The sequence below is a fragment of the Crassostrea angulata genome, chromosome 3 (assembly GCF_025612915.1).
Source record: "Crassostrea angulata isolate pt1a10 chromosome 3, ASM2561291v2, whole genome shotgun sequence".
Lineage (NCBI taxonomy): Eukaryota > Metazoa > Mollusca > Bivalvia > Ostreida > Ostreidae > Magallana > Magallana angulata.
Window position 1 is genome coordinate 17,690,587 of NC_069113.1, and position 27,151 is coordinate 17,717,737.

At 33.2% G+C, this 27,151-nt stretch overlaps 1 protein-coding gene across 2 annotated transcripts; it reads left to right on the forward strand.

The window, feature by feature from the left end:
- The first annotated feature begins 7,227 nt into the window (after positions 1-7,227).
- Positions 7,228-25,979, forward strand: LOC128176420 (glutaminyl-peptide cyclotransferase-like). Of its 2 annotated transcripts, XM_052842724.1 has the most exons (9): positions 7,228-7,384; positions 14,237-14,386; positions 20,233-20,514; positions 20,859-20,993; positions 21,344-21,443; positions 22,088-22,201; positions 22,388-22,562; positions 23,648-23,668; positions 24,299-25,979. In XM_052842724.1, exons 1-8 carry the CDS (start codon positions 7,319-7,321, stop codon positions 23,658-23,660), a joined length of 1,035 nt encoding a protein of 344 aa, XP_052698684.1. In that variant the 5' UTR covers positions 7,228-7,318; the 3' UTR covers positions 23,661-23,668; positions 24,299-25,979. The 2 variants fall into 2 exon arrangements, with proteins under 2 accessions (XP_052698684.1, XP_052698683.1); XM_052842723.1 differs by having other exon boundaries at positions 23,648-25,979.
- Positions 25,980-27,151: the final 1,172 nt, after the last annotated feature.

The window sequence follows — 27,151 nt, forward strand, 5'->3', positions numbered from 1 at the left end:
ATGTTTCAACAATATCTTCTATAAACGAAATAAATATTTCTTTCCCAAGCAAGAACTTCAAAGTTTATGACTGAACAAATGATTTTTCTTAAAAATATGCATGATTTAATGTCATTAATCACCTGCGCCGATGCGTTTTAACTAGATCATTTGCAATATTAGGATTCGCCTGTCACGTGATTACGAAGTACATATGACGTCACAAAAAATGCATCAAATATAATGTTTAACATCAATGTCAATAAATGTAACATAGATTTAAAGAAATACTCCCGGTAAAATTATATTTGCCATGATTCAAATAATATCGTTTTCCAGCCGTATTTAAGCATCGGGACGCCTTAACAATGCTGCGAAACAAAATGATCCCTCAGACCCCACACCCCGTCCGGAAGAAATTGTCTGGACACATGGCATACATTGAACAACCACTCTGAATGCGTCATGCACCAACTCGAAATAAACGCTTGCGTGTGACACATCAATTTATTTACTTCATTGTTTTAAAGTTAGAATAATAATCCGAGACCGAGTAACTCTCTTTTGAACAGTGGACAGACACAGCCTTCGTCTATTATTTTTCAAGACCGACCGATCCCAATTTTCAATATACATGTATATAACTTTTTTGGCGGAGTCAGGAATGGATATAGAAAAACTGTCATATTAATTAAAATAATCAGGATAGATAAAATTAGATTTTAACAACTTTTAAAAGAATTTAATCTTATATATATTCGACCTATCGACCCAATTTTTGTTAATTTTTTATTTATTTATTTTTGTATTTATTTTTTTTTTTTTTTGGGGGGGGGGTCTTTAAAAAATAACTTATTCCAAAACAGATCTAAAGAAAACGGGGACTTAGTCATAGTAGGAATAGAATATCGTTTTAGCAGACTATGGAACATATTAATGATTTTTGGCGATTCGTGGCATCCATTCCAAACAAGAACAGATTTATGAACTGCGTCTGAATCCTCACATATACCCAGCGACGACTGATACAAGGGTGTGACGCAGGAGGGATGTATGTATATAGTTACTTGGTACATGTATATAGTCTCTGATCGCAGAAAACTGGTTGAAAGTGTTGCTATTTTAAAAAGAACTCACTTGTATATCACTTAACACCCAATTCTTAATGTAGCAAAAATCATCGATACTGGCACCAGAACCGTTTTAACAAGACCTTGGACTTTCGGTAGGATGTAACTATCTTTTTCTTGCGCCAAAACAAGTTGAAAATGACGCTGGTTTGAAGTGAAATATACATAGATTGCGTAGTCTTTGCTCAAGAGCCAGACAAATCTTGTTGATTTCAAAGAGCCATAGCTGGGTGGTCAGCAAAGAAATAAGCATGCCTACGTCACATTGCTGTTTGACACAACTACCCAAAGTCCAAGCTCCTGTTAAAATGGTTCTAAATTGTTCAATTTATTGTGACATTTATGTCAGGTTGTTGAACCAAATCACGATTTACACAAGTACAAAAATGCGCGTGTTCTGTATGACACTTAGTTCTTACGAAATGTGAACAGCTGGTTAGTGTAATAAAAGTCATCTAGTAATAGTCAGATTGCCTGCCACCCAATCCTTATTGGTCCCCATCTTGTTTTATACAGAATAAAAAATTGTTTAAAATGGATATTAAACATGCAAAACAACTTGATCTTTATTTATGAATTGAATAAGATGGATATTTTTTCCTCAATTATGCAAACATGGAATATTTTGCGTGGAGGAAAATCAATAGAAAGGTGGCTCGACACTCCCACATATTAATTGATGGATCTGCATACATGAAGATGTATAAAGTATTTCTATTGAAATATGATTTCACACCTTAAATTCACGAGAGAAAAAGTATCCCTTTTATACTCAATATTAGCCACCGTACTGTTTTCGATAAGCTTGGGTTCGCGTAATTAAAAGTGCGCGAAAATATTAACGCTTACATTCTTGTATTCTGTATTAAAGCTGCTTGGTCCGATTTTTTTGTAATTACAGTATCAAATTTTTTTCCATACAAATCATTTATCTTAGAAAGTTATGGACTTTCTCCTATTTACACCAGCAGAATCGGTCTCCTTTCAAAGTTAGAAATATTCAAAGTAAATAAAAATAATTTCTCTTTGGGCAAACGAAAAAACAAACCAAAATGCATCACGGGAATATTTAGAAAAGGAAACCGCTTGGTTTCGTCCCCCGAATGATTAATTGGGGTTATACAACCCGCATGCTATGCATCGATTGTAAAGAAAGCAGACTTTGGAAATATTAGCGAACAAAACGTACACATGTTTATTTGTAATTTGTCTGATCATTTCGACCTTTATTTAAAGCGATGTCAAAGTCGTAATTACAACCATACCCGTCTCGTCGTCAGGGGTGAAATTTAACATGAGGCGAAATAACGCGGTACCTTTTAATGTCGTTTGTTTTGTTAGCAAATTTTGTACGTATTTTTCTTCATTGAAATTTGGCATAAATGACGGGTAAAACTACTGCAATGTCTATTATTATACGTATACTAAGCATAGCCATCGTTTAAAAGCGTGCATAAAATTTGATATAAAATCGGACCAAGCAGCTTTAAATGGTTTAAACCAAGTTCAAACAAAGTGCTACCCCATTAGCTAATTTTTGTGGTTAGTTTACTATTTTTATGGTGACTTTCTTAAAAGGTTTTAATTAATAAACCTAACCATTATCCGGTTTTAATTCGCGTGTAAAAGATGAATATACACAAGTTTCCATTTAGTGCGACAGAAGTTTCTTATTTTCCCCTTAAAGTAACTAAGATTGATGCCATTGTGCTGGCTTGGACTTGAGTTAAACTTTGCTTTGTGCGTCATTTTTTGATTACTGGTACAACAGAATTCCATTAATACAATGCAACAAAACCAGCTACAACTCTCGTTCGGGGAGACTGGTGTATGATCAAGCAAGCCTACAAGTTAAGGGATTAGCACATTCCCCACAGTTTCAAGACAGCTCCACTCTGAATATTCTTAGAAGTAAACAAAAAATGAATGAATTTATGCGTTGTAAAATAATGTCGTCACTGTTTTTAGTGTATGTGAAATTATTCCTTTCAGGACGAGTCGTTGAGAATATGCAAGCAATTACAACTATATATGTTACAATATATTTACATTTTCAGTGTCTTTGTCTGTGATAACATTTAGTACGAACAGAATTTGTAATGTATTGTCCAATAAATTAATTTAAAATGACGTATTGTTGGGGCGCAAGCGGGGTTTGAATGAAATGAATTGAATGGACCGAAAGAAATGAAAATCACACAAATATGACAACATTCTAATTTTTTCGTGCATTTGCTAAAAATTATATAAAAGTAGTAAAGGAATCATTCTTTAAATATTATGAGGCGATAATTTCGGTCGGAGCAAAATCAAATCTATCATAAAACCATTCGGGCTTTATTGGATTTGACCACGTCCCGACCAAAATTATTACCTCATAATTCTCAAAGAATTATTCCGTATTCCTTAAATCAAAAGAATTAATGAAATAGCTAAGGCACTTTATTCGCATGCATAAACCTATCATTTATGTGTGTCCATCCTAAATTCCTCTGTACAGCTAGATTAAGATATATACTAATTGTGACAATAACCAGAAGCTTAGGGACAATAATACACTCAACTTCATAGATCCTCGACAATATTCTTTTTTGATTATTGAAACGTTATGGTAAGTAATAATTTCATATAAAAACCCATGTTGATGGTCTCTCAATTAGTGTCATCCCACATCGATTGCACCGTTTCTTTGTCAACAAACCACTATTAATGAGGGTAGATAGGAATCACACCTACGGGTTAACTAGTATTTCCAAGTCAGGAGTGAAATCACCTTTTAAGCTTCTCACTGAAGGAAGGTTTACCAATAATGGTCTTCTAACAGACTGATGCGATCAATTGATTGGTCGATATCTGACTTGAGTCCTTTACTATCAATTCAATACCAGCCAAGAGGAAGGGGCTTAATTGATAGATGATCGCGTCAGGGCGTTCTTTCTTCTACTCATTTACTCGACGTGAAACCCTATATTATCCACCCTTGTTAACGCCTGGTCTCGTAAAATGACGATATAGTTATAAAGTAAGGTCTTCGTTTTATGCGTCTGTAATTTGTCGAGAAAACACGCTTCTTTGATCATCTCTCTCTCTCTCTCTCTCTCTCTCTCTCTCTCTCTCTCTCTCTCTCTCTCTCTCTCTCTCTCTCTCTCTCTCTCTCTGTGTGTGTGTTAAATTTACATGCGAATCTTATATCATGTGGTCGGATGACTATTTTCATGTGTCACTTTGACCGCTTTAAAGTGCATTTGTAAGCCCGTAAACTTATATTCTAATTTTGATGTTTTACTTCGTTTGAAGGACCACTGTACCTACGAAGGCCAGATATTCTTTTTCATAAAAAAAATTGTGGAAATATATACAGCATTTTTCTAAAGGACCACTGCAATAAAAATGTCACAAATATGAACGCTTTTGATTCCGTATTGATTCTAAATTTGTTCAGTTCTAACTATGCTAATAGTGGGACCCCAGAAGGAGTGTAACTTCCTAAAACGTTTTATTTATTTGTAAAAATTCTTTAAAATCAAATATCCGAAAGGACTGCATTATTACAATTTGTAGTACATATACCAGACTCTGTGAGCACCCTAGCCTGAAACAAGTATTGATTCAAATCTGTTGAAATCTGGCACTATTAGACCAAAAGCCAGAAAAGCCAAATGTTTGTTTTTTTTCAAGTCAAAAGGCAACAATTATTCGTGGGGGGAGGGGGGGGGGTTGTTATATTGATACATGTAAATGGAAACCTCTTCTTTTGTACAAAGTAAATGCTCTAAATTATGAAATTGGTGTGGGAGAAAGTTACTCTAAGACATAAGTGATGGTGTTAATTTGAATATGTATATAAACACAATTCTTTTAAAAATAAAAAGGCCAGGATTTGAGAAAAGTAGAATTTATTTAAAATATTTAATCTCTGAATTGAGTCCGAGAAAGACTTCCACATGTGTATTATTCGATTGAATGGTATTGGATTGTGTTTGATAAAACTAAACTGGTTTGCGAATTAGGACAATATTGCTCAGGTGAGGGATGTGGCCTATAGGTCTCTCGTTTGTATTATTTTATGCAGTGGGTTATTCCCTAATACAATGGCGTGTGGGTTTTCATTATGATATTTGTTTATAGCATGCGGCATATTGTCTGCTACCACTTGCCGCATCATGAAACTCATGCCATTTTCAGCGATTGGCGATGACGTCACATACAGTCATTTTGTTTTTCTCTACCAGTCTTAGTCAGCATCAAAATACAAACTAATTAACTGATAAACCGTGGAAAACAGGAAATCGCAACGATATAAACATTCTGATTAAAGTTTGTAATAGATATTGGAATAATAATTAATGATAACAATTCATTTTATTTGAATTGATATTTTTCCTTGTTATTTACCATTACTCTCCAATAAAAGTTTTATATTACAAAAGTAAATCATACCCTTGTCTACATGTATTTAAAAAATAAACAGCAAGTTAAAAAGTTCATTTTTGTATATCAATAAATTTTCGAGTATTAGCTCAGGATAATAAAACGACCAAATGGAAAATGGTGTTTTACGACCAAAAAGTCGACAAAAATTACAAAGTTATGTATAGTTCACTGCATCATCGCGGAAACCCACGGTTGACATGTCGCATATCGTATACTCGAGACTGACCACGGGTTTCTTACGAAAACTTGTCGCTGAACTTCAGCCTGTTTCAGATCATTATTCCTTTAAAAAAGAAAAACCATACCATCATTTTTAGTTTTATCCATTTATTTGTTTTCCCCGAAGTTTGTGTATTAGATAAACAGTATTAGTAAAACAAACGCCAAGTACTAGTATCAGTATTATTCTTAAATATATAAAGGTGCTTTCGTCTTCGATTTCACAGGCAATTGTTTTTATACATACATTTTTCTTTACATTAAAAGTTTACCCCAATTCATCCAAAAATTTCCTTAAGGCGAGATCCGAGATTTTGTTAAGGTATGGGTTTATTCATGGTTACACGAATCGCCCTCCTCCTCAGATTCGTACATGCTTATAACAATGCTTTGATACGAAACGTCATTAAACAACACGTAAATGTGTTTATTATTATATAAGGAATAAGGAATCATTCTTTGAGTATTATGAGGTGATAATTTTGGTCGGGGCGTGATAAAATCCAATAAAGCCCGAATGGATAGATTTGATCACACTGCGACCGAAATTATCACCTCATAATATTCAAAGAATGATTCCTTATTATTTATATATCTATATAATTTTAAACCATCGTACGATTTAATATTTAATTATAAATAAGCAAACCCCGCTGGCGGCTGAATTTGGCTTCATTTGAAGTTATGGGTTATATAGTACAAAATCGATACGTAGTGTTATCACAGGCAAAGACACTTGTAAATGTAAATATATACTGTTGGATTAACTATAGAAACAAGTGTCTGTGGTTATTATATAATAAATAAACAAATAGATTCATGAATGAATGAATGAACGAATGGATGGATGGATGGATGGATGGATGGATGGATAGATCGATCGATCGATCGATAGATAGATAGATGGATAGATAGATAGATACAGGTAAATGAAATATTTTTTTTTTAAATGTTTGTTTGTCAAAATCTGCACTTTGAAAAGAAAAATAATTGCAAAAATAGAATTAAGATTTTTTCCGTTTTTCTTTTAGCTTGAGAAAATATGTTCTTAAATAGACCTTTTGATATATAAGTCATGCATGAGCATGGGTACCTGAACAGTGTCACTGTGGTGCCTGTGAGCATTGAACAATTAGAAGTAAAACTGGCCAACGTCTTACTCAATAAAATCTCTTGCAGAAACTCCATAACCCATCGTATTAATTCAATAATAGAAAATCTGACATATATCATTAGATCAAGGATCAATAGTGTCATATTACGCATCATAGCATCTTCGCAGTAGGAACAATCTTTGAGCGAATATTTATTTTGTAACACAGTGGGAAATATGTAATTATCGCAGGCACTTGTTTCTTATGCATATAGCGTAACGTAACTTTAAGCGTCTGTGCAGACAAGCTTTATTAACATAAATGCGTTCGCACAACATTATCTACAATCAAACACTCGGAAAACCTCGAGGATAGAGTTACGCTGAAGGTGTTCCGAAGGACCGTGTGAATGAAACTCCAACATATGTTGAATCTAAGGACAGTTCAATCAATATCAGTGAGATGATTGGAGTTAAAGGCATAGTGCTACTACTGTGTACGGCGTGTGCCATCGCAAAGTCTAAAAGTGTAAGTATATTTTGTATTACTGACACTGACATGGAATGCAACTATGTGTTGTGTATAGCTTGGTAGGTACAGAACAGGTGCCCCTTGTTTCTCGGTTCTCACAGACATCATGCTTTGTTTATCTTATCTGTATGTATAATATAATTATATCAAGCTTTTAAATATATTTTTGTAATATACTGTTTTATATATACGACATGATCCCAGATGCTTTACATATCCCCTAACGTAAATACAGTGGTCATTATCTTTTTTTTTTATCAGAAATACGAGATATATCCTAAAAACTGTCCATTAATTCAAAAAGGGAAGAAAAACTTATTGGCATAATTTGAAAGAATAGTATTTAAAAAAAAAAAAAGGAGACCCAGACAGCCAGCCTAACTTATGTTAAGAGAATCATGAGAATAGGAGAAATTTAAGATCAGATTGGATATCTGCTGTACCCTTCTGTCCCTATAGCTCTTATTAATTATTGTTACAATATTGGGATATTTTGTGAATTTAAGTCTTGGATGAATGCAAGGAAATATTTCTGTCTTGAAAATTCACTTTATGACTGATATTATATTTTCACCAAGCAAAAACTAAACCCCAAAAACATTGATAATACACGGTCAACTGACAGATAAGAATATCTCCGACCAACCAATGGCAACCTTAAACTGTACTTTGTTTATGAACATTGAAGGGAGAAAATGTTTTTAAAGATATATTGGCGAGTTATATGATATGACAGTACGACATTGACCCCCTCTTGTGAATTGGTTGGTATTAACCCATTACGAACACAGCATGGATTCATAATAATCAATGAAATTGTCATTATTTGCCCTAAGGATCTTACCATCAACCATATGAGAAAAAAAAAATGATTGTCCATATTAGTTTTTATAATCTTTGTGCACATATTTTATTGCTTTGTCGGATTCTGTGTCATCAATATATATAATATAGTTCATGGATGGAGGCACAAAAGTACTAATAAGTACTAAGATTAATTATCAAAGATAAACATTTTTGGTAAAAATAAAATTTGATAGTGTGTATATGCCACCCTCCTACTAGCACCAGCAAGTGGGTTAACCATTTAGCTCAGATGGTAGAGCGTTGGTTTTTAAACTGACGGGTCCTGAGTTTGAGCCTTTTTGTGGTCATTCCTTCTCTTCCATTACAATAATTTTGATCATTTGGAAATTTTTTCGAGTTAATGCATGTACAACATTACAATTTTTTATTGTCTTAAATTTCTTACTACTAGTTAAAGATAAATCATTATTTGTAATTGATATTAATGTACAATATACAAGGAAAAAAATATGGCAAATATATAATATAGCAGGAAATTATGTTTTACTCCATTAAGTGGACAAATTTCTCAAAAATTTAGTTGCATTAAAAACTGTTGATATTTTTTTGTTGTTTTAAAATTATGGAAATACTTCAAAACATAGTTAAATTACTTTAAAGATTGAAGCAGTTGTTTGAGAAGTGGCAGAATCAAAAGTGTTTGTATGAGGAATAATGATATTTTTTGAGTCCAATTAAGTTAATGATTGTCATAATTAGGATTCAGTGATTTTAAGTTGTTGGTATTGCATCCACTAATCCAACCCTTAGCTAGTTGGAGAAGAATAGAAGCTTATATAGATAGCCTTGAATAAAGTAATGTACATGTATATGACTTGCAAGGTTTACACTGAGAAAACGTTTACACTGAGAAAACGTTTCCACAATTACAATAGAAGCACTTTATCATCAGATGAGCTGTCTACAGTGGCTTGACCAAGTTCTCTGGATGACAATTCATGAAATATTTTTTATTGTAGATCTAATTTAATTGCTTTAGCTTGTGGGTCCATTGTTAACATAAACAGGAACTCTCATCCTTCGCCAGCTAATCGTGCGTGAGCTAGTGCAACTTCACAATACAGTGGAACCAAAGTCACGAACGAAAGCATCCGTATGACTTTGGTTCCAGAGTCAAATCGTCTGGATAGATGAAGCATCCGGATATCTGAATTGTGTTTATGGTTGTAATAACAATAACCCATTTGTTTTAAGTGGGTGGTAATACTGTTTTCTTTGTCTTTAATAGTAAAATAGCAACAAGTTAGAGTTTTCTATTGAAATTAACACTGCTATATATGGTTATTTTTGTCAATACCTGTAACCAAATTTAGCTATAGTCATTGTGTCTAAGTGTGCTATGTTCCTATTTATGTTATGTAGCTTTATACGGTTGGTTTTGTATGGAAAATCACTCGACTCCTGTAATTAGGACTATTTTTTAAATAGTAGATTAAGCAAGTGAATGTTATACTTATTGAATTATTTTCAAAATTATCTACGTATTATAATTGCGTTTCCTAATGGAATGTGGAGTCAGCAACAAGCAGAACTAATCATCTGATGGTTACGCATAATGATTTGCCCTACGCTTAGCATAGTGATTTGCTCTGCACGTAGCATTTAGGATAGGCTATACAGAACTATTGTTTTAATATAAAACTTTGTGAGGCAAAAAGCAAGTATGTTATCATGGGTGGAAAAAAAAGCAAACGGTAGATATTTTTTTAATGTTTCCGGAGTCTATGCCACTAATGATCAATGAATGGATGAGTTATGAATGTCGTAAATTCAACAAGCACTTTTAGGAAATGATGCACCCAGACAACTTGGGAGAAATGTGTTAATGGTTTTATTTGCAGAGTAATAGTTCAATATACATAAATGTCGTAGCAGATCCGTCGATGAAAACTCAAGATGCCAATTTCATACATGTTTTGATGATTCTTAATATTGCGTAACAATCCAACTAGGAATACCAAATATGGTAAAAAATCTTATCTAGTACATTTAATAAAAGATTTTGCTAGAGGAGCATTTATAATAAGTATTACATCTTCCTATCTGAAACTACTGCATTAAAATATAAAAACTAGATCATGATATTTTTACTGTACATTTTTCTCATCCATTACCTTTTTTGAAATTTTCTTAAATCTTCGAACTCACAAATAAAACATATTTAAATAATCAATGCACAAATGTTTGGGAACTGGTTACTGTTCTTGCTTGGTTTTTTTTTTTTTTAATGTTTTTTGTTTAATCAAACCGCAGCCATTTTATACGCCGTAGAATTATTTCCAACGCAAGCTATTATCTTTCCATTGACATCAAAGATGACTTTGTTCAGCGTTTAAGGCCTACACACAAAGTGGAAAAATTGACTGAGGAAATCAATTAGTGTAGTAATTAACGAGGATTGACATTCAACAAATCCTTCCTATGTCTTGTGAAATTTACGTCAGACAGCCATTTACAGCCAACCACATCCTGTTCAAGTTGTATTTTAATGCTACTTACAAACAAGGAGTATTTGATCACTTTGTGATGAGGAATCAATGATATCAGGTGTTTGTCCATATCAATATTTCCATCTTCTGCGATTTGGTATTTGAGAGATCTGACTCACTTAACAATCTGTGTTTTGTACTGTTTAAATATGTACCGGTACTATGCGAACCAAAGACTTAACAGTACTGGCTTAAGACTACAGCTCTAGTATATGCCTTGAAAAATCCGAACTACTTCAAATGCTCTAAAAGCTCCCAATGTCCATCTCGGTATTTTAGGCAAAAGGCAAATTTATTATTACCCATGATACTTTTGACTCAATGTCTTTCTGATTCTATGATATTTGTTTCACTCATGTTTTTATTGAGTACCTTTAACATCTTTGTGGTGATAATTAAGGGTTTTGGCAAATCATCCTTTCTAAGTCTGATATGTAAAAAAGGTCATTATGAACACAAAATCTGAGATAAAATGTTTTTGCACCAAAAATCAAATTTATAACTATACCGTATGGGTAGTCTCCTTCTTTTGAAAATCCTTTTTTTTTTTGTCAAGCTTATTCAGATTTTCTTGAAAGAAATTAGATTTTCATGAATGATGACTGCATGGATGAAAAAAACAACCAAAGACCACATAACATTTCTGGGGGTTATCTATTCTGTTCTGCAATTCATTTATTGCAAGTCCCCGGGTGACAGTTGGAGATATATTTATTCTCCCAGTAGTGGAACTCTTTGAATATTTGTATGGTAGGAAAAAAAGCCTTTAGCAGGATAAACTAATGAGGCATTTATTGACTGAGGTTAAAAGCATCAAACATCAAATGGAGGAAAATCAGAGAAATTTGCAACCATTTTTGATATTAAGAGTAGACGTTTTGCATTATTCTGTATTGCCACACTTCCCACAGAAAGGTTAAGTATGAGACTATATGATTGCAATAATGCAGTAAATAGGTGGTAATACAGTTGACAATACCTTGCTATTTCTGAATCTAGTACTAATTATTAAGGTCTTCTGTTTTCAGTGAAAGACGTTGTTTTTGTAAGGTTTCTGTTTCTCTATTATTATGCTCTACTTGTAATTTTCGATAGAATTTTTTAGCGCAATTAAGATCTAAATGATGGCTAGTGACTGAGCAACTTAACTTTTGCCATAAAATAGAAATGAACATGTTGCTGTGCAGAATAGGTAACCCTGACGTCTCTTTTTGTCTTTGTTATTGTCGTGTTTTAATCAAGTTGTCAGAGAGGACGAAAAATTATTTTTAATGGGTTTTGGTTTTTCATATCAGTCTGTGGATCAAGGTTTCTTTTTCTTTTCTTTTTTCATGGTCTTTGCAATTGCAATTTAGTGTCTAATGAGACTTTTTTAATTGCAATGAGTTTTGGGATTTAAAACTTTTCAGGATTGTACATTATCATTTGAAAATCCACAGAAGACCTATTCATTGCTCGCAACGAGATTGCATCTAGTTGTTATTATTCTTTCATGTTAAATACTGATATCTGATTGGTTTAGATGCAGATATCCGTTCTATTACCTTAAGCGTTAGCAACACACTTGGCAAGGGGTAACACAACAATTGTTACATGCACGTAAATTATGGGCGCACTGTTCCCCATAGGATTCAAGTTAATTTGTTGGTCAATTACGTATTTAACAAATAAATTTAAAAGCAGTAATATTTTCTTTAAATTTAAGACATTCAGTATAATAAAATGAATAGTGCCTGTTTGGGATGGCTACAGTTGAAATTGGCACCCCTCGAAAACCAGTGTTAACAGATGCTTTGCACTATTTATATATTGTATTTTGGACAAAGGTGAAATGCACTTTTACTGTAAGATAGATTATCCCTGTATAGCTGGATTTTTTTGTGGGTACCTTATTTTTTGCCTGTAACATTAAAAAAAAATCATTTCAAAAACATATGTCTAATTGGTAGGGTAATTTGAGTAGGGTAGTTCAGAAATTCAAGACATTAATTTCAAAAACTAAATTTGCATTATTTTTCAAACAAGTACAATTCATTTTTAAAATATGAAGAACTTCCATTTTACTTCAATGCACTTAATAGAATAGTAGATTTACTTTGAAAAATTTTATGGCAGTACACCTCAATGATTAATTTTCTAAATGCGTCGATCATTATCGTTATTTAGAATAGAATTCTCTTCAAAGTCGGCATCAAGACATTGTAATTGGAAATAGAAACGGCCACAAGGAAAAGATTTGCCATTCCCAGTTTGATTAACATATTCCATTTCTATTCTCTCTCTCTCTCTCTCTGCATGCTGAAAAATTCATCAGTTTTGATTCATTTTCTGTGATATCAATCACAAGGACTTGTTATAAATCCTACCTGTCTCAGAATCTGCTATTATTCAATTAATTTTCAAAGCCCTGGATAAAGCACACACAGATCAGACAGTTGATGAAATGAGGTGTGTTTTTTCTCCCTTCTGGCCTTAGATTCCATGATTAGTTTTTCACTACTTAGGTTCCTCGCCATTTCGAGAGTTTAATGGTTATGGAAATTTATTGGTACAAATGTTGTAGTCACTTGGCCAGAATGAGGCTTCCGTCACTGTGTGTTTATTTCTGTCATAATCTGAGATGAAAATTTTGCAGATTTCTTATGTTTTTTAAGCAGACCCCCTTGACCATGGATTAATCTGGGGCGTGTGACTCCCAGCCGATTTTCCCAACATTTGCCAAACAGGTCACTAGTTCCCAACAAAACATAGATTAATCCCTGATGAAATGTCCCCTTAATTAAAATGTAAAAAAAAATTGTAAATTAGCATGTTCTACCCGGGCTTTATTTTTCTACACTCATGAGTTTTTCCTAATCTTACAGAATCCCCCCTTTCCCCAAAAAGGATCTCTTTTTTGGAAGATTATTTGATGGCTAAGGGGTTGTGATAGCCAAAGGTGAAAAAAGTAAAAACTGAGTTGTTCTAGACTTAATCTTTTTAAAAAATGTTGTGAGTATGAGGATAATGGGTACTATTTCATGTGGGTGATATTAAATGTAAAAGCAAGGTCTTATACAATATGTAGGATTTGATGCTTTGTCTTGCCAAAGCTATCCAATAGTTAATATACATGTAAGATAAGCTACAAATCATAGATATCAATATTAAAGTAACATAGATATCAATATTTAATTTGTTTGTGCTCTTTAAGACCTAAAATAAGCCGTAATGGCACCCAAGGGTGAATGATAGAGTGGTACCGACACATGAAATTGCTGTTATTTTGGTTATAAGGGATTGACCACTGAAATTAATTAGCTTTTGGTAATTTGATCTTGTTTTGAACATGACATGGTTTGTTATTATTTTTTTTAGGGGTTGGAGTTTTGGGTGGGGGTAAGAATATGAGTTGAAAGGTGTGGAAAATTAATTATTAGAAGGAAGATTTGTGGTTTGCTGAAATTGATTTTTGAATTTACCGGTAATCACATTCTTCATTTCTCTTTAACAGGACAGAGCTCGATCAGCAAGATGGATTTCAGGGAAAGCCCTCAGGACAATAGTAGAGGAATACTCAGATCTCACCGAATTTAAAGAACTTGTCCGACCCATTCTCATCCCTAGAATGCCAGATACAGAGGGCAGTACTCGAGTCAGAAATGTAAGTGTTGTTAAGAGGGGTTGGATGTAGAGGGCAATACTCAAGTCAGAACTGTAAGCGATGTAAAGAGGGGTTGGATGTAGTGGGCAATGCTCGTCAGAAATTTATAAGGGTGTAAAGAGTGATAAGTGTAGAGGGCAATACTCAAGTCAGAAATGTAAGTGGTGTAAAGAGGGGTTGGGTGCAGAGGGCAATACCCGAAACAGAAATGAAAGTAGTGTGAATAGGGGTTGGATGTAGAGGCCAATACTCAAATCAGAAATTATGAAGGTAATGTAAAGAGGGGGTTGAATGTAGAGGGCAATACTCAAGTCAAAAATGTAAATGGTGTGAATAGGTGTTGGATGTGAAGTGCAATACTTAAAAGAAATGTAAGCGGTGTAAAGAGGGTTGAATGTAGAGACCAATATGTAGGGCAGAAATGTAAACAGTATAAAGATGGGTTGGATGCAGGGGGGAAAAATCAAGTCAGAAATGCAAGTGGTGTAAAGAGGTGTTTTAAAAATGTAGAGGGCAATACTCAAGTCAGAAGTGCAAGTGTGTCTGTAAAGAAGCGTTGGATGCAGAGGCCAATACTCAAGTCAGAAGTGCAAGTGGGTCTGTAAAGAGGTGTTGGATGCAGAGGGCAAAACTCCAGTCAGAAATTTTAGTGTTGTTCCTAAGGGAGAAAGAGAGGTTGATGCAGAGAGAAATTTTTAAATCATAAATATGAATGTTGTTTTGGTGGGAGGAAGAAAGTAAAGATAGTATGATGTGATGGGCGTCTTGGGGATGTGAAAAAAATAGAGAAGAGATATAGACATGATACAGGCCAGTTTTATATATTTGAGCTAGAGAAGATTGTGGATAAATTGGATTGTGGATAGAGGGCCAATGAAATGCCACTTTTTCATAACTAAATCAGAAATGTAAGTGGTATATGTGAATGGAGAGAGGGTAGTGGCAATTAATGAAGAGGGTCGATCGTGTAATGACAGAGAGGGTTACGTACCTATAGAGTCATTTTTATGATGGTGTCAAACAAATGTTTCTGTCATCAATGAGGGGATGTCGGTTTATTTCAAATTTCCTAGGGATGGATTTGTGTAGATGACATATACATTTATTGCAGGTGAGAAATTTATTGGCCTATTTATGATCACCTGTCATCTACTCTGCTATATCCTCTCACCTAGCTGTCAGCATTGCATGCCATGAATCCTAGTTCTTAGTCCATTCTACTGTATAAACCTGTACGTGTTTACATTTTCTTACAACTTAAGGTATCCCACTCCTAAATGTTGTTGTATCAAGAATTTCATGAGAAGTTTATCATTGAAATCTGTAGACAAAACACTTAAAAAAATACAAAGATAATGGGGGGTCAGTATTCATCCCTTCATTTAGTTTGACCTTTTTGCACCTAAAATGCAATATCAGCCTGATTAGTATTTGTTGTCAGTATTTTTGATTAAGCAAACTTATATCTTCAAATATTGTTTTTAATTATGCACAATGGTCACACTAAATTAAGAGGGATTCCGAAAAAGTTATGTGCAGAAAGTTATATGTGTGACCTTTTTGCACTCTCAGATTCAGGAAGTAAGAAATTTCATGTTGTAATTTCATTTTCGGGTTTGCTTTTTGACTATCAAAAGCATCATGCACTTCAATTCAAAGATACGAAAATAAGATCTTACCACAGATGAAATAAATTTCTCAATGCTATGCTTTAAAACAATAATTTATAGCATACGGTGTGGTAAAATCCTGAAATGAATAAATTTAGTGTACCTTAGTGACCAAAATTATTAACTTTTCCCAAATTAATATTTGATTTGTTCCTTTCACGGGAGATGAAATTCTTCAATTGTTATTCTGTTACGTTATTTTTTGGTCGAAATGGTGATCAGTCTTTTTGTTAAGCAGGAAAATTATTTCAGACCAGGCTTTGAAAAAAGATTTACACACAATAAGTGACAGGATTTCGATTTTTTGTCTTGCTTAATTTTCTCATGGAAATGAAGCATCTCTGCCTAAGAAGTCAGATACAGGAGGAAATTGATCTCAGAGAATCAGAATCGTCTTTTTCGGTCGCTGTGTTCATAAGTTGGATTGTGGAAATGAAGCTACTAGTATCTTCATTCGTTTAAACTAAATATGAATAACACATGGATACTAATAATCAATACACATTAAATAAAAGTACATGTATCTTATAAATTTTTAGGGAGGAAAAGACAGATGTTGCATAGAATGAACATTAACTTTTTTTTTTATAAAAATATAATGAAATATTTAAAGAAAAAAATATATGTAGATTTTCTTGTTCCTGTTCTTAAGTGCAAATTGAAATAATACTGTACGTATTAAGAATTCTTATTTTGTAGTACTTTATATATTTTTTCAAATTCATGGCTCAGCATCAGCACAGATGCCATTTTGACCTAGCTAGCATTAAAGTGCAGAAATGTATAAATAAACAGATATGTTTTTAGCATCCTGCAGAAGGACTATGGAATGATTCCTTGTATATTAGGAATCCACTACTAGCAGTAACTTTTATAATGGAGGCACCTCAGTCACCTTGAACATGTCTATTTTATTGGGAAAAATGAAATGGGGAAATCAAATATTCATCACCTAATGTGTTGTCAGAAGTCAAGAATCAGGAAGCGCTCTTGGGAGAAAATGGACTTAATGTTGTTTGTTGGACAATTAGTTGGTCATTCCATCGTCAAAGTCCACAGTTGAATGCATGGCTACAATCAGACGGCAAGGGCAGATTCCTCTGAATGACGTGAAGTACATATCAAGTCCTCCTCCACTCTCTCTCAGATGATGTTGAACTTTTACTGGACCTTAGATAATGGTTCTTCAGAATTAATCAACCTGCTTTTCCTTGACCCTTGAGTGAGGCGACATTTTATCCAATTTACTGATGCTGAAAGAGTGCTGCTTAGTCTTTGCCTTGTTCTATTAAGGTACCAAGTAGTGGTTTAATTTGTTAGATTAAACAAGCAATTAATCTAGATCAAAATAATCGTATTCAAGCCTATTTTTACTTAATACTTGGTTCTATGCACTCAATCAGATGGATATATTTACGGAAGGTCTAATGTTGTGCCACTAATACAGGTACTTTGTCATTTAGGTGAAAGATTTGAGAAAAAAATTGGAATGTCTCCGATTCAATTTGTGCTCGGTCAATATTCTTTTGCAAAGGACGCTTTAGGTGGACTTCTGCCGTTCTTCCATTTATTTTTGTCAATGAATGGATTCAAATTCAGAGATAGCGCTAATGAAGTCTGTAAAGACTCCAATATCTGGTAGTATCCCACTTAAGTAATTAAATCAACGTTTTTTACCTAATGTCAATTTACATTGATATCGGACCTAATGAAGCCATCATAGACCCAAAATCACTTGTGAATGCGACATTTATTTTTTGCATTCACTGTAAAACCTGGTAGATAAGAATTGTTAAATAACAGAATTAGAATGACTTGGCCGGTATTGTCTGGTGTTGACATCGGTTCTTGGAATTGATCGGCACTATTAGGGGTGTGAAGCAATTGGGGAAGCCAGTAGTGATGTCGACACAGACCATGGGACTGGAAATTTCCTGGAATCACGCAGAGATCCCTCTGCTGATGTCAAAACAGCGCTGATGGATTGCCACGTACACACCTACATGTAAAATAGAACAGCGAAACATGAGGAGTGTTCACGACAGTTACGTGAGGGGAATTATGACTTCCACTTTTATGTACTATAATAACTATATTAAAAATAAAAGTCTCTTTAAGGGGTGGAAATTTAGACAAAAGTGCATGAACTAGAGTACAAGTACTTTATTCAAAATCAAAGATTGTACAATCTAATTAATTAGATTGTACAATATCATATAAAGTACACAAATATTGAAAAGTACCGTAGAAATTTGATTAATCTTTGAATTCTCAGTAAGTGCTTTGAAAGTTTTCCAAAATTATAATAAATAAGTGATTATAAACTAAGAAAACATGTACAGTAGTTTACATGTACTCAGAAATTTTAGCGCTTTACTTTTTAAAATGAATAATACCAGTAGATAATGAAGTTTAAGGGTAAAATTATATTAATGAGTTTATATTGGTACTTGAAAATTCCAATTAGGAATCCTCAAAGAGATTCATTAAGACTTATTGATTAATTGATTCATTACATACAAAGAATAAAGGGTCAATTCATCATATCTCTTAAATACATGTCAGATGCTTTGTAGATGACCGAATATTGACTTAGTTATCTGGTATCTGCGGAGACCAAATTTAGCATCAAAGAATTGTAGGTCTTTATAATCTATTCCAGGTCACTTGTCATTTACATCAAATGTAGAAATGATGGCCATTTGGAATTATACCATCAAAGGATGGTTTTCCAAAAAAAGCTGTTTTAACAAACCCTACCCACCAAATTTTACTTGTGGGCCAGAAAATGAGTATAAATTAATAAAACAACAACTAAAGGAAGCTGATTTGATTTATTGGACCTAGGAAACTTCATTGTGTATTAATTAGAAAATCAGCGTTGGGTGAATAATTCATCAAGATCTGATCAACTTGATGAGGAGTGGGGCAATTAATTTTTTTTTCTCAGCAGTCTTTACTCTGGAATTATTGGGCTTACTTCTTTCATCAAACTCAGATTGGTAATTATGATTCAAAATTTACCGGTACATTGGGACTGGGTCGAACTGGATGGTTTTCGGAAGAGAAATAAAACCATTGAGTTTGATTAATGCTTGTTTCGGACCATTGTTACATTTCAAGATAAAGCATTGATTTTTTGGGGTGTTGTTTTTCATAGAACTGGAAGCAATGATTTTTACAAAGAATCAAATGAGATGGAGTTGACACTTCATACATCATAGTCACTCTGCTGTACACTACCAGCAGTAGTGAGATCTTGATGGTGTATTTTGTTAGTATCGACATCGTAAGAATTAACAAAGCACATGGTGAAAAAGAATGATTTACCATGCAATCAGAAATATTGATCATTCTAAAGCACTTTACCGAAAGAAAATGAAATCTTGGGATTAAAATGTTTTGAACAATATTTCGCTTTCTTTGTTTGATCATCAAATACTGGTATAAGGGCTACAGGAGCTGAAGAAATAAAGTTGTATTTATTTCTTCTTCAATGAGGAACATTATATCCAATTGTAATTTATCTACTTTTAAGATTTATTCTAAAAAGTAAGAAAAATAATTATTAGCCAATATTTGAAATTGAATTAAGCATGACTGACCATTTTCAAAATATGGATAAAAAGAGCTTCAAAAGTGAAGTCTGATGTCATTACAATGCACATTATTTCTGATCTAGGTAAAGGGAAAAATATTTACATGAATTTACGTAATGGGTTTTAGATACTACAGAATGGGACTGGTAATTGTTATGGTGGGGTCACAAGTGTGGGTAGATTAGAAGAAGTACCTTAAGTTACTTTTTACAGAGATAATGCCCTGATTTACTAATGAAGTACCACAGTCAAGAAACTTGGGGAGGAGAAAGAGTATTTTTCTGTCTTGTTAAAATCACTGTCTCCATCATATCATCTTCAGAATCTAATGATATTAGGTTGTAACATATAGGTATCAATAGATTTACTATTACTTACTATTTTCTCCATGTTTTTTGTGTGAAGAAAACCAACTGTTGTTCATTCAGCTATGGGCAATTGTGAATCTACCTCTAACCAGTTCCAAAAAGAGTTCCCTTTGTTTATGTCTTAGAAATTTCCATACCTTTGTGTTGTATTGCATGTCATACTTAGTAAGCATTTTAACTATAAACATTTGATTTTTTTTTTTTCACAGTATCTTGTCAACTTTCTGCGTGCTCTTAACTGGCACATTGAGGAAGATGTCTTTCAGGATGACACACCGTGGGGCAGGAAGACATTTGTCAACATCATAGCAACACAAGACCCAAGGAAGCCAAAGAAAATGGTTCTAGCTTCCCACTATGACTCTAAGAATATTACAGACAGAAACGGGAGAGAGTTTATAGGGGCTACAGACTCCGCCGTGCCTTGTGCAATTCTCCTTGATTTAGCTATACAACTAAACTGTTTGTTTGAAAAAGCCCAGGGAGAAAAGGTACCAAAGTCAAAGTTAAATAATTCAGATTTCTATGAGAATCAAATTCTCTAACCTTAAAATGATGAATTTTACATATGGTACATATGGTCCAGGGTTGTCTCTCAGACCTGGGGGCGAGTATTTCCCCTGCCTATAATGCCTTACCCTGCTATTATTAAATTTCAAACACAATCTAGCTGTAAGATAGACCCCCAGACCCCCCTTCTACTTGTTTATTTCTTCCTTCTACTTAAATTTTTAGAGACAACCCTGTTATGGTGATGGATTGAACTATTTTATGCTTTTTCCATTTTGTCAATAATCAAACAGAATGTACTGATTGCCTTTTATGGGCATTGCAGGCTCGTGACATTACCCCACAGATTGTTTTCTTTGATGGGGAGGAGGCATACAACACATGGTCAGCAACAGATTCCATCTACGGAGCACGACACCTCGCCCAAAAATGGGAGCAAGAGAATAAACTACAAGATATCGTAAGAACTGAAACATGTGTTTTCTGCTATACCGGTAAATGCAAAATGGAAAATTTTCATGCAGTCTTTGATGATGTGTGGGATTTTTTTTCTGTATTCCATGAAAGAGAATAACATTATTGTGATAGGTCAGTTAGCCTGTAGACCTGCTAATTTGAATTTTTAAGTACTAGATTAATTATGTTTAACGAAATCAAGAAAAAAGATTAAAGCTGTACAAAAGGTTTGATGCATTTATACATACATAATATCTTATCCTAAAGGGAAGATTGATTTAAATGTTTCGGGGAAACCTTGCATGCATACCCCTGGCTACTTCGGTGTGATTGTTTTTTTTCTTCCTGCAACAGGATATCTTTGTTCTCTTGGATTTGATTGGAACCAGTGATGTCCAGTTCCACAACTTTTTTCCACAAACATCCAATGCTTTTGAACTTCTGGCAAGGAAAGGTAAATTATGAATATAGCAGAACTTCAATGAGGGCTATGGATGTTTTATACCTCAGAGATAAAAGAAATCAGGGTCATTTTGTTTTTTTATGTGAAAGCCCATCTGTCTATATGTCTGTCTGTACTTCTCTCTTTTTTTCTCCCCCTGTCTTTCTCTGCCTGCAACTTAATTTGTGACCACTTTTTTTTTATTTTTACAAGAAAGACTTAATGTTTGCAATGTTCATGCATAAGTATGATCAAGGTCAAAACTTTAAGTATATTAAGAGTTGAGGTCAGCAGTGACACAAACCAAAGATCAAATTAATTGTCCTTTTTTGGATTTCATTATTTTTGGAATGGCTTTGTGATTTTTCATGCAATCTTGGTAAAAATTACTCTACATTTTGGTACTACATCTACTGGTATATTAACGAACACAACAATCTTGAATTTCAGCTGATCACAGAAATTGAGCCACCACGAATTCTTATAATTGTACATTATGTGTATATATGCATGGTACTCTAATTCTGTTTGATTTAGAATCATTTGTGTTATTTTCATGCAACAGATTTTACTTCAAAGTGTTGATACTTTTTTCCAATACTTATACACTATCAAATGTTTTATCACTGTACGAGTTGACTGGTTTCCATTTACAGAACAACATCTGAAAAAAGATAAACTGCTAAGTGACAACAACAGAATTCTGTTCAACACACACCCTTACTATGGGGGAGGTATTGAAGATGATCATATTCCATTTTTACACAGAAGTAAGTCCAGCAATGTATTTTTCAGACTACCACCTTTAACAAAAACAGTGCATACTTTTATAAATTTTTTCCTTATATATGTACCATTATATGACAACAAAATGCTTTGAAAAAGAAGTACTGTTGTATATTTTACTCATAGTTTGCTTTTCTACATGTCTGTACATTTCTATTTCTGTGGTGCAGACGTTCCCATCCTCCACCTTATATCAGCACCATTTCCCAGTGTTTGGCACAGAATGAGTGACGATGCCGCCCACATAGATTATCACACGACGGAAGACTTCAACAAGGTCTTCCGAGTGTTTGTTGCCAGCTATCTACACCTCGATGCCTTACATACCCAGTGCAGAAGAAAAAAGTAATGGAAGTTTTCTAGATTGAGCAATCACAACCATATATGTTAAAGAATAACATCAGATGTGCAGAAACTGAGAAATTTTAAAAGGACAATATTGATTATATTGTAAATGGCACAGATATCTGTCTTTTCCAGATTATTAAGAGATACTGTGCAATGGTTTATGTACAAACAAAGATAGAATCAAAATTTGTGCTCAATATTTAGACCTTTAAGCATTTGATGGTACATGTACCTTTTACATCTGGAATAGGCAAGTTTCTGTGTATCATTTCTTAGAAATTTGTACAGTCATGTTTTTAACAGAATTGCCACCTGAAGTTTTTGAATTTTTCCTAAAAATGTGGTTGTGGTTTTGACATGTACATCAGTCAATGAAATTGAAGTGTCTACGAATTTCTTGTGCCAAATTATCCAGATAAGAGATAAAATAATTTTTTTTAGGTTTATGTGTGTTAATAGTATACATTCATTCAGGCCATCCTAAAAAAAAATTTTTGTTTGGAATTGCCACTTTGGGGTTTCCAGACCCAGGGGGGAGGGAGGGAATTTTTTTTATCTTTCAGACTTGAAGTTTAATTAAAAATTGGTAAGAAAAAAAATCTCCATATTAAAAAAAAGTTGTTTGTTTTTTTGCTAATAAAATTTTATCAACAGGGATATTTCAATGAGGCGAAAGGCAATTCCAAACAATTAATAATTTTATTTTGGCCCCAGATGAGTATTAATATATATAAAATATTTTTGTTATCAGTTTTTAAAAATTGCATAGCTTTTGTTGCTCATTTTTTATCTTTGAAAAATTTGTTTGGTACATATTATGTTTCATAATTTAAGCTTTAGTTTGGAATTATACTATATAGTATATTTTTTATTCACATTTCAATTTTTGAAAGAGATAAGATGGATTTTACTTTAATTTCATGCATATTTTTTTTGTTCATTTGCCATAATGTAAAAGAAAATTTTTTCTCTCCCCTCCGTAAAGTTGGTATAATAAAGTAACATAACATAAGATGGTTCTTTTGTACTAATTGATTTATTATATATAGTCAGTAATGTATACTAATATATATATGTTACAGAGAGGAATTATGATATGAAAGGTAATAAATAGTACATGGTAGCATGTTTGGGGTGGTTTGACGAGTTCTTATTATATCATATATATGTTAAAATGCAGATATTGACAAGTGCTTTTGTAAAGCTACATTCACATTCCTATTATTTTTTTTTTCTGTTATGCAATAATGTGCATGTCAGTACTAAACTCCTAGATACATGTAATATGTTCTTTTACATGACAGAAGGTGATGTGTTTTAAACTGAGTTCAGCCAGTTTCCTCCCAAATTGATGTTTGGTCTTCGACTTACTAACAAGGGGCACAACTGCATGTAGAATGTTTATTTCACAAAATGATAACTGTATACTGGTGATGCATGAGTATTTTCCTAGAATTTGCCAGCAATATCTTGACCCTTTCATATGCAAAGTAAATACCGTATATTCTGTACATAAGTATGAAAACATGACAATTTTGTGGGCTATAATGGTAATTTGTAGTATCTCCTAGTTTTATAACTAATCTGGTTTTTAAAAGTGACTAGATCAAAATTGATTGAATTTACCATGAAAATTTATGTTAATTATTTGAAAATAAAGTACCATTTTTAAAACATATCAGTCTTGTGAAGGTGAAGCATTTTGGATAAATTCTTAAATTACTCCTTTGTAGGTGGTGGGGAATCAACAAAAGCAATATGGGAGATCTTTCAATTAAACCTCTTCATTTGATAACTGAATTATTCATTTGTTTTTCATTGAGAAAGTTTTTATTTTATCCCACCTGAGGAAAAAGGTGAAATTGTCCACAGTGGTTTGAGTATCATATTCAGTGGTATGCTAGTCTCATCATTTTGATTTTTCAAGTTCAAATTTTTCTCAAATGGTACATAAATGTGCAGAATGCACAATCACAAATTGGTTTTTCAGAATTCCTTACCAGCAGTTTAAACTGTTGAATAAAAATAGTGAGGAATATATTCAAAAACATGTTCATGTATGCACAGTATATATGAGGCTCCTCCTCATCTGCTATGATTTAAATTGTTGTACAAGTCTCTTTTATTGATGTAAAGAATTTGTTTCATGTGGAATCAAGTATATCTACTCTTACAGTATTTTCAAATAAGACAGTTTGTCATTTCAGTTTAATTACCTCATTCATCTCATTGGTTTGTCTCTAGTCTATGGCATTTACATTTTGAATATTATTTTTCCCATTAGCATCTGATTATATTAACCATTACCTGGTACATGTATATGGAAATGTCTCTGATTTAGCATATCTATTGCAATGTGATACACATTGATAAACTTAACAGAATTGATGTGTAAAATAATTTCATTTAAATAAAATTTATCACTCATCAGGTAAAGGGAAAAAAAACTAATATTATTGTTTTATATAATAAAAGAATTTTCATTTCTTGAAAAATATTTACATCATATACCAGTAAAAAGGTGTATGCATTAATTTAATTCCTGTGAAAAAAGTTTATTATTTTACAAGTATGGTACATTGTATACAATGCATACCGTTACTGGTAAATCAATTTTTATTTCATATTATTTTTAACGTTATTTGTTGTCAGTATAGAGACTGTGAAACTTGTTTTCTTTTATACACGAAAGTTTCCTTTTGTGTCCCTACAGTGTCAAAGAAGCATGCAATGTTATATATCTGATATTAGTACAATCCAGCGCAATCTCAGCAGCCTGATACTGAGATTTTACTTTTAAAAGATATTTGTTGTACTTAATGAACCTAATTATCTATATCAATTTGGTAACACTTGACTAAACTGTAAAGGCTTGCCATATTTTTGTCCTTTAGCTACTGAGCACATTTCAGTATCAGTTTGTTCATTAAAAGAATCTGCAAGTTGACAAATTAGATATGTGTCTTGATGTTCCATAAATCCTCTTCTCTGGTTTCATCAGTATTCACTGGCACAAATTTTCACAGATTTTGCTAAATGTACAATTTTTAATGATATGTAAATGAGTGAAAAATTGACATGTCCTGCCCATTACAAATGTCCTGTTTCTTACTTCAATACACATTTGATTTTGTGGATCCATTTAACAGCAAAAGCCACGATAATTTGTGTTTAATGACTAATGATGAAACCAAAATAGTATTTCATGCTCACAAACATTGATCTTAAAGACATAAGCAAGAACTCTAATTTTTTAAGGCTTCACAGTTTATACATGTATACATAGATACTGGTGCATTGGGGTACAACCTTACTTCATCTACAGTGCAATTAGGTTACCTATGATTTATTATTTATATCAGTCATGAATTGTATGAAATATTTCTGTTAATTAATAAATTAGATTGCAATAATTTGGTTTGTTTTTTCTGAATGAATTTTAAATCTCAATACAGTCTACTCAGCAGTGTTACGTGTTTCCACCACAGTAATACTATATTGTTTAAATAAATATATATATATATGCCTGGCATAGCATTATATTATATATAAATCATAAATCTTTATGATACAATAACGAATCTTGAACTATTATCAAGCTGAGGATCAGAGAAACCTCGTGTTGGTTGTATAAAGACCCCTGTCAACTGGTTACATCATTCCATAGGGTATGATTATTATGCCCCCCTTCGAAGAAGGGAGGGCATATTGCTTTGCTGCTGTCTGTCAGTCCACCAATAGTTTCCATTCATTTTCTTCGCAGAGGATGAACATATTAGAATGAAATTTGGTGTACAGGTTTATCATGATAATAGGTCAAGTTTGATGGGTACGATCGAGTAATTTTCGACAGAGTTATTGCCCTTGAATGTAGAAAATTTCCAGTTATTTGCAGTTTCCCCCAATTTTCTTCGCAGAGGATGAACATATTGAAATGAAATTTGGTATACAGGTTTATCATGATAATATCAAGGTCAAGTTCGATATTGAGTACGATCGAGCATTTTTCGACAGAGTTATGGCCCTTGGACATTGAAAAATTCCAGTTATTTGCAGTTTCCGCTCATTTTCTTCGCAGAGGATGAATATATTGAAATGAAATTTGGTATACAGGTTTACCATGATAATATCAAGGTCAAGTTCGATATTGGGTATGATTGAGCAATTTTCGACAGAGTTATAACCCTTGGACTTAGAAAAATTCCAGTTATTTGCAGTTTACATTCATTTTCTTTGTGGATGTTTCCAAGGGAGGGGGGCATAAGTGTTTCACAAACATCTCTTGTTTCTAGATATTATTCCACTGGATGAGACAATTTGTAGCAAGCAAGAATTGAAAAGGTATATCTGTCCTCTGTCTCTGTTTATCTGTGTGTCCCATTTTTGTGTCTGGTCCATTACTTTTCAAAATATATCTGAAGAACTAAATGTGCACAATAGTTGTTCATGACCTAACGGTGCCACGACTCTGATCTGAAGACATTTGACTAAAGTCGGGATCCCATTATCCAAGAAACCTTTTGAAAAGTTGGGTGATCTGAAATCAATAGGATTTGAAAGGAAAATGGAACATTTGGCAAAATTAA